The sequence below is a fragment of the Haliotis cracherodii genome, unplaced genomic scaffold (genome assembly GCF_022045235.1).
Source record: "Haliotis cracherodii isolate W230 unplaced genomic scaffold, xgHalCrac1.p SCAF_5, whole genome shotgun sequence".
Lineage (NCBI taxonomy): Eukaryota > Metazoa > Mollusca > Gastropoda > Lepetellida > Haliotidae > Haliotis > Haliotis cracherodii.
The window spans coordinates 32,007,979-32,017,395 of NW_027266308.1; the positions used below are offsets into that span (position 1 = coordinate 32,007,979).

The following is a 9,417-nucleotide window of genomic DNA, read 5'->3' on the forward strand; positions in this document are numbered from 1 at the left end:
TGCTAATTGGGATTGTTCACTAGCCAATATATTTATAGTAAATATCGCAGTGGGTGCTTATTAGAGTGGAGCGCTTATTACTTCAAATACGGTAATTACATTATCAACCTAGCACCATAATATGGTCTCTAACAAGAAGCGTATTAACTATTCAAAGTACTCTTCTCAAGATCTTCTTTCATAATTTTCATAGATCATGTCTTTGTAAGGCCTGACAAATTCAAGCACTTGTTTTACAAATCCACCTGTCTTTCACCATTTTCCATAACAGGAAATAATTATGTATTGTAATTTTTTCGGTAAACATTGTAGAATGTTGTACTGACGCATTAACTTCAATAATGACGCAAGAATTGTTCCCTAAATGCATCACATGGGTGCCTGCTTTCAAATACATAAACACTTCCTATAAACACCATATTATGACCATGAAAACTTGAAGTTAAAATAGAAACATCTGTCAACATGCTCCACATGCAGGCATTGTTGCACCGGAAATGCATGAGCGGTGTGTATACAAAGCAAGCTCCATCCCACTGCATGCCACCTCCATTACCAACATAGCAGTAGATTAGAACCCAGAGAAAAAGCTAACCCTGTGAAGAGCATTACTGCAAAGCTTCACAGAAAATGTGATGATTACTTTACCTGGCATGTGAAACAGGCTGGTTGATTGGCTCTTATAATTTAGGATCAACCTTACAATTGGCTGACATTAATATGAATAAAGCTGGATCACTACCAGGATGTTAAAGATAATGCAGGTGCCAAGTCTTTTATGTCAGCTTTTTGGAGTGTTTTGTAAAACAAGCAATGGAAAAAGAATTTTGTTACATGCCACAGTATTTGTGTTCTCGGACAAGCCGAATAGTGTCTCGTGCCCTTCTCATGGTCATTTTGACCTGTGAAGATTCTGGGGTAGAATAGGTCTTCAGCAACCCATACTTGCCGTAAAAGGCAACTATGCTTGTCGTAAAAGGCGACTAACGGGATCGGGGGGTCAGGCTCGCTGACTTGGTTGATACATGTCATCGATCCCAATTGCGTGGACCGATGCTCATGATGTCAATCACTGGATTGTCTGGTCCAGACTCGATTATTTTACAGACCGCAGTCATATAGCTGGAATATTGCTGAGTGCGGCATTAAACAACAATCAAACAAAAAACAAACATGGCCATTTTTGCGACCGGGTTCCGTCTAAGCGCAAAGGGGCATAGTTAAAAGAATTTTCAACTAGTTGCGTAATTATTCACGTATATTTCCCCCATATATTATATATAGTTCAGATGCAATTTAAAGCCAATCAGGACATGCAGTACTATACAGTATGATTGAACACATTTAACTGTATCTTGGGTATATTTTTAGATGCGAGACATATGTATATTAAAACATTATTCCTGAGAGAATCTTTGACCGATATGCACATTTTGATTGGTTTGGAAAGGGCGAGTGGTGACGAATGATGCCACAGTTGAATCATGGTCTTTGGTTCAAATTCTTTTGATTATTGAGAGAAATAGAAAGTGGAAAAGGGAGCCAATGACAGTTCTGCTGTCACTATAGGCCTTGCATCATCTAGGAATGACAGTTTGTTCAAAGAAAGGAAGTAACATTTGTTTGACCCCTTTTTGGAAATGACCCCACTTTTTAGTTACAGTTGGTTGCGACCTGGGGGTCTATTCATTTTCCACAGAATGAAACGTGCTACAACTACCCCATCCATTTCATCACCTCTTATAAAAATCACAGCATGTATACGTTATTGAAAATTTACATTAAGGCAGGTTTCCAGATTAACAAGGGTGCAGACTTATTGTTTTCCCTGAACCAACTCTGTCCTCATCCACATTGATAATTTACCAAATTACTGTCATTCAAATCCTCTCCTGCATGAACAAGTCCAACTAAGGCTGAAAGAGTTATCTCCCATTCATAGAAGTATGTGTTGTCTCTGACTTGTCAGACATATATTAAAGACATAAAGTTTAGCTACCCTGTAGCATGACTGGATCAATAAAGAGCCATTACTGGAATTTTATCTATACTGCATGTAAAATTCATCAATATCCATTGCACACAAATTATTTGGGCAACCTGATAATATTTAGAAGTTGTCCGATGACACTGTCTGTTCCAAGGCAACAAAGCATTTTAATTCAGCATAAAGATACAAGTTACCTTTCTGAAGCCCATCTGCATACTGTTCCACACAAAATCAATGACATAAATTGCCAAATAACTTGAAACCCACACCAGTTCTCTGTGTTGTTTCACACATTCACATACACAGGTGCCTGGACAGCCAGGTTTTCATGAAGTCATATAAGCCATATGTGAGATTACCTTCTGTGTGACCAGAGAGCTGGAAGAGTAGTCTCCCCTTTTCCACATCCCACAGCATAAGTGTGTTGTCCCAGGAACCTGTCAAGGCATAGCTGCCGACATTTGATAAGCACTGTAATCAATGAAGAAATATAATCATTTGGGGAAAGAGAGGAAAAAAGAGAGCATTTGTTCTATTGTCCAAAATGAAAAGTACATTCATGTGGGAGGAAAGTGATGCAGGTCTCAGATGCAGTGACTTGAGTGAATCCCCTGCACAAAGGTATGGTGCTCACAAACCTTGAAACTAGACGTGTAACAATACGGTGTGGTCACGATACTATGCATATCCCGATACCATGGGTGTGATATGATTCGTATCCCGATACAGTTCTTATACTTCACAAGATGATATTCTTTCTTTGTGCAGGTGAATCACAGCCCTGAATCATTTGTTATTAAATTTCACAGATCAAAGATGGGATATTGTAGACAGAAACGTATTGGTAGAGGGCACTGGGAATATTATGCCATTTATGTCCAACCATGAAATACTAGAGAATCTGCATGAGCTGGTGGTTGAACAGTTTGTTATTCTTCATGTTTTTACACCAATATAACTTGTAATGAAATGCATTTTATGTATCACAATACAGAGGTTGTAAATCAATGTATTGTAGTGTGGGCCTCGTATCGTGACATAATTCTATATTGCTGTATTGTTACACCACTGCTTGAAACATAATCAGGTGAAACTGGGATTTGAACCCATCATCTGTGGAACAATATATATATAACTACTGATCCTTTGATGGATTGTATATATTATATATAACTCTGAAGTGTACTATAGACAGTAAAAGTGTATTTGTCTTGACACCATATGTTAATTATTAGACCCCCAGGGTACCAAAAGATTGGCACTACTTAGGGACCGTTCATTTATTACAGGGTTAATGAGGTTTAGGATTCACTAATGTACTAAAAATAATGACTCCCCCCCCTACTGCTTGTCATATTTTGGGTTGACCGTTCCCATATTCTGTACATTGTTTTCATGACCCTCCTCGAAGAGACAAAATTCAAAAGCACTTCATAAATATTACAAAAACTACAGAAGGGAAGAAAATCTCTGCATCTTAACAAATTTTCAAAACATACCGGGGTCCTCATTGGAGCAGGGTGCCAAATACATCAAATATGGTATTTCTTCTTGTTCCTTAATCATGAATGAGAGACACTGGAATTCTCTGTGTTGATTTCATGTTTACTTGTACTCAGTGTTACAGTTTGGACATGTTCTGTTTATTTCTGGGTTAACGGATTATAATCTAAAAAAACCCGGTATTATTTAAGGAGTATTAGGCTGCAGTACATGACAGTCAGTATCAAACAATCCAGCTATATCACAAAGACCTGTAAATAATTGTTTCTGGAAAAGATTAACTCTGGTTGATAATTTTAAACAACTCTCTTCACCATCAGGGTAAAATGACAGACAGTCAGTGAAGTCAAACATGAAGACTGCACAATTTTAGTTTGAGTTGTTTCTTAGAACAATGACGGGGTACTGAGGACCAGTACAGACCTGGGTGCTGTTGTACAAAGCGATCTTAGCGCTAAGGTGATAGTAACTCCCATATCTTAACACAGACTTACGACAGTTGTAGCACTGAGGTTGTTTTGTACAACAGCACCCTGAAATACGAATGGATGGCTTTCTTAGCAGAAGAATACAGGGAGCAAACATCACAGATCAAATTACCTCAATTTCATCGGTATGTCCACGTAAAATACACAATAATTTCCTGTCCTTGATTGACCAGATTCGTACTGTCCTGAGAAAACAGAATGAGTGAACAGACATTATGGTTTGTGTAAGTTAGGACATGAATTTGAAGTCCACATTCAGTATTGAGAGATGGGCCCGAAGTTATCACAAATACAATATTGAGAGATGGATCAATAGTTATCACAAATACAGTATTGAGAAATGGACCCACAATTATCACAAATGCAGTATTGAGTGATGGACCCACAGTTATCACGAATGCAGTATTGAGTGATGGACCCACAGTTATCACAAATGCAGTATTGAGTGTTGGACCCACAGTTATCACAAATGCAGTATTGAGAGATGGACCCACAATTATCACAGATGCAGTATTGAGAGATGGACCCGAAGTTATCACAAATGCAGTATTGAGTGATGGACCCACAGTTATCACAAATACAGTATTGAGAAATGGACCCACAATTATCACAAATGCAGTATTGAGTGATGGACCAACAGTTATTGCGCACATAGTATTCAGTGATGGACCCCCAGTTATCACACAGGCACAAATAACGAAACTTCTAAAACCCATGTTAACAGTTTCAAGTTAAGAAAATGAAAGTTAATTGATACTTAAATAAGCTTCATATATTCGAATATATTAACATCAAATTCCATACTTGTCAGTTCCAGCGCTGATGATTTTATCTCCTGAGAGTTGAATGTGATCTACGCTACCACTGTGTCCTTGGAGAGAGAAACACAGCTTTCCTGATGAAGAATTTAAAACTCGGATACTACTGTCTGCACAACCAGTCACTATCATGTTAATCTGAAAAATAGTATCAAAACTCATAATAAGTTCAATGTTAAAGTATTCAGACAATTGTTCCAGTCTCTACTGACAATACTTAATTACCTATACTTGTCACACAACATATATGTATAGTGCATCTATCATATATGAGTCCAAATTTACTACCCCTGTACCAGACTCCTGATTACACAATAACAACCAGAATCATCGTCAAACTTCCCTTCACCAAATGTCGGTGAAACTGCCAATTAACCACTGTCCAAGGCCACCATTTTGAAAAAGAAGCATTTGTTGACATAATCCCAACAAAAAAGATATTAAAAAAACATGGCATCTTTTTTTTTATATTTCAAAAATACTTTTAGCCAAGCATTAAAAACTGTCAGTAATGATAGGCCTACCTTCAACTTGACAGCAGTGACGGTGTCGGAGTGACAGTTGATGGTGTGGATACATGTTGTGGAGTGTATGTCCCACACACGGAGTGCCTTGTCCTCACTGCCACTCACGATACAGTGGTCTGGAAATAATCACATCACTAATGACACCAGTTTACTTATACAACATACTGATGATAACGCTGCTAAATATTATTAGCATTGTCTAGGGGTAGAATCACACTGTTTCATATTTACCCCCCTGTGCAGGGTGTTTTGGTTATCTAGTGGTTATAAACCCAAAATATCTATTCATGGGGTATGCATTGATGAATAAAGTCTAGGTCAACACAATACTGATATCTACAGGGGGAAAACTTGATGTTATGGCTTGCCAGAAATTTCAGAGAGGTTATGCCATGAAAACTTCAGGTGAACTAGAGAGCGTTTTGGCGCTTCTTTTGTTTTCATGATTTGTCAGTTCTCAAAATAAAGGCCTGGTCCATGTTCTGTATACAATGGGATCCTGTAAGGGGAAAGCTACCGTTCATCAAACCGTAAGTTTCACCTAAACTAACATCCAGATATATGGGTAAGTAATTTCAGCAGTAATGTCTGGAAGGTGGTGTTTTCAGATGAACAGCTTTCAGGGGAAAGCAATAAAATGTCCAAGTCCTGTGATGGGATTCGAACGCCACGCTGAGCAATATTCCAGCTATATGATGGCTGTCTGTAAATAATTGTGTCTAGACAGACAATCCAGTGATTGATATCATGAGTATCGATCTACGCCATTGGGATACATCAAGCAAGTCAGTGAGCCTGACCACCCCATCCTGTTAGTCTATTCTTACGACAAACATTGTCACCATTTTATCAACATGGGTTCCTAAAGATCTATTCCACCCCGGGTCTTTACGGCTTAGACTGTTGGATGCTGGGGGCCATGCGGTTGCTACCTTCATGTTGGACGTTAACGTCTCAGGAATAAATCAGTACAATACGGAAATCTCTAGTCACTTGATATTATGGTATTACTACACATACATGGAACTTAATTGTTTGAAAAGAAATTGTACTGAATACACATGTGTAAAATATATCTTTAAGAAAAAGATTAGAATGACTCACTATCACAATCCATAGCTGTGACCTTCTCTTTGTGACCTCTGAAGATGGGGGACACTGTGTACCGACCTTGAGCCCAGTTGGTGTGAAGGTGACACACACAGACATATATGTGCTTCCATTTACAGATAGGACTCAACTTGCTGCCCTCTGGTACTGAAATACAAATACTGTTTATATTGTTTACAGTCTGGTGCTGAATAAAAGACACCATAATAAATTACCTAATGCCATTAAAAACAACTGCAGTTAACCTATCGTAAGCTTCCATTCATCATTAGTCGGCTTTTCATGTGACAAGTCTGAATACTGGGAACATTCTGCCCAAGAGCTTGGAAATCTGATCTTCCAACATTAAACAATCACAAACAGTAAATCATTAATTTTAGTAAAATGTAAATAATTTTTACATTTGCATACTTATCCTGCATTACTACGTCTAAGGACAAATCTACTAATTACTTACCACTAACCAAGCAGTTAAACTGTCCAAATATAGCCACTGTATATAGTGGAATACTGTTAGCCTGGACCCATCTCATAAAAAGAAACAACCCATTGTCCAGGTGTATATATTTGGAAAGGTCCACGTATTGATATGGGAACATATATCCTTAGTTCATTAATCAATACGTTTGTTCATCAACACAATCAAACTTAGATCAGTACTATCTGCAGGGGTAGATTTAACAACAATTTGAATGTAGACAACAGGGCTTGCTCCTTTAAAAGTTAATGGCCCTTCTCTAAACTAACTGGCCTACAACTAAATGGTGGAGGCTGCGAAGTGGCCGGACCTGAGCCCTTTGTAATTTTAAAAATGAAATCAACCTCTTATGTGGATAAACAGGGATTTCACTGTATATCTGTCCATTTCTATGTGTAAAAGGATAATGTGGATGTGGAGATTTCTCTTCAGTAATCACTATGACTATCAACTCACTCTGCAGACTGAAAGTAGGCGACGTCCCAGACACATTGCTGGCCTTGGGGTAGAGAGTTTCTTCATGGAGAATGTCGGTGTGCAAACCAAACTTGAGCCAGTGTCTGACCATGCAGTGATGCAGCCTACACATGCAGTACAGAGAGAACAGCAGACATGCAGTGACAAGCACAGCCAAATGAAATAAATGAACACAAAAAATTTCAACTTGCAATCTTACATGCCCCCCCACCCCCCCAAAAAAAATAAAAAAAATTAGAAGTGTTTTCTTACACAGGAAGAATTATAGCACTAAAGCAGTTAAAAATGCTAGTGAAATTAACTCAAAAGACACTGTAATGAAAATAAAAGTGCCAAAAAATCATGAAAATTGTGTTGCATGTGAAGCTGTGAACTTTGAAGTACACCCAGACCTATGTCTGTTCTTGTCATACGGATTACTATACATTCTTGATCAGTAAGCCAAGAGACATGATATTATCAAAATGTTATCAGTGTTGATGTCTGATTTTATTTCACAAAACAAAGTGTTAAAAAAAAATCTGTTCACACAAAATCAGTTGTTATTTCACTTTTGCCAAATTTAGTGAATGCATGTCCAGAAAATATATTGATCTTGCTTTCCTTAACTTACACAGGCTGTGGCAACAATGTTTGAATCTACCACCTCAAATTTGTCCTTTGGCCTCATTTTCAATAGATATTTTTGGCATGCATGAGCTTATATATAGTCCAAACAAAATTTTACTAGACTCAGGCTTAGGACTAGTGACATAGTTCGATCAAGACAGCAAAACACATCAACTCATAATGTTGAGGACAAAGTGTGATATATGTCATTTACCATAAGGGGTTTATATTTGCCATCTCCCTCCACCTCACACAACACTGGGAGAAACTGGCCAGGTCTTTAGGACCTAGATATGTCAACACCTTCTTACAAAGCTCCTGGGGGAGGTGCTCAGTGAAGTCAGATGTCGACAATGTCATTTTCGATGTTTTTTTAAGTGTCTTTTTTACCTGAAATAATAAAATTTAAATAGTTCAAGAAAATGCTACAATAGATTTCTTTTTTTGCATTTCTACTTCTTCACATAAAACGTTATAAATTTAAACATTTTATTATAGGACTGGGGGAGGAGCATTAAAAAAATTACATAAATTTTGGGGCGGCAGGAAAATGTGATTCAGTCCGAAGACCAATCTCAAACAAATTTACCAGTTCCTGAGTCACCAGCATTAATTTTGTTTGGAAATGCGACACGATCTAAAATTAAATGCATTTTTGCTTGCATTCTTTAATTTTTTTAAAACATATACAAAATCGAATTATTAAGAAGATGTGATGGTTTCAAATATATCTACCGTCTGGTTGACCATGCATAAAAACACGAGCGTAAAGTCAGTAAACCAAGGAACGATGCCAGTAACTAAGCGCTACTAACGACGCTTTCTGGAGTCGCCATTGTTAATTAAAATGCGAGCAGTACATATAAAATTATTGAACATACCTCATATTTCTCTAGCTTACTTCATTAGAAATCCATTTATATACTGTAATATGTATGATATATCCATATCAGTATATCTGCTTGTAGTATATCATATACCGTGTAAAAACGAGAAATAAACTAAATAATGATAAGTAGGTGCGTTTCGGTTAAGCTCTGATCCGGGAATAGAAAAAAATACACGATGTTTATAGAGGGCGCTTCGAGTCGAACTTCCGGGCACTTGTCACACGTGTGTCAGACCAGCGGGAATCAGCTGATTTAAATACCTGTTTGGCTTTATTGACATGCCAATGTGTTCGTGTACATTTGTACTTGTTTTTCTAAGCGGGGTTTTAATTTCCCTCCTTCTCAACTGTGCACTGGACACGCTGAAAAATGATGGAAAACATGGTAAATCATTTCGTCCGAAAAAGCGTATTGATGTCGCGTCAAAATGGTGTCTATACTGAATTTGTGGTGTATTATTTGTTACTCAAATTACTTGACTGTATTATATTTGCTTACGACCCCAGGAAACTAGTGGTTGACATTAT

At 37.7% G+C, this 9,417-nt stretch overlaps 1 protein-coding gene across 1 annotated transcript in view; it reads right to left on the minus strand.

Moving 5' to 3' along the window:
- Positions 1–8,750, minus strand: part of LOC139443895 (F-box/WD repeat-containing protein 7-like) — a 65,363-nt gene extending 56,613 nt beyond the window's left edge. Inside the window, exons 1-8 of the mRNA XM_071224781.1 lie at positions 8,736–8,750; positions 8,215–8,390; positions 7,371–7,495; positions 6,431–6,583; positions 5,324–5,442; positions 4,786–4,937; positions 4,094–4,166; positions 2,350–2,461 (exon numbers count right to left, since the gene is read on the minus strand). Of these exons, the coding sequence (XP_071080882.1) occupies positions 2,350–2,461; positions 4,094–4,166; positions 4,786–4,937; positions 5,324–5,442; positions 6,431–6,583; positions 7,371–7,495; positions 8,215–8,390; positions 8,736–8,750 (925 nt within the window). The remainder of the gene's footprint in view (positions 1–2,349; positions 2,462–4,093; positions 4,167–4,785; positions 4,938–5,323; positions 5,443–6,430; positions 6,584–7,370; positions 7,496–8,214; positions 8,391–8,735) is intronic.
- Positions 8,751–9,417: the final 667 nt, after the last annotated feature.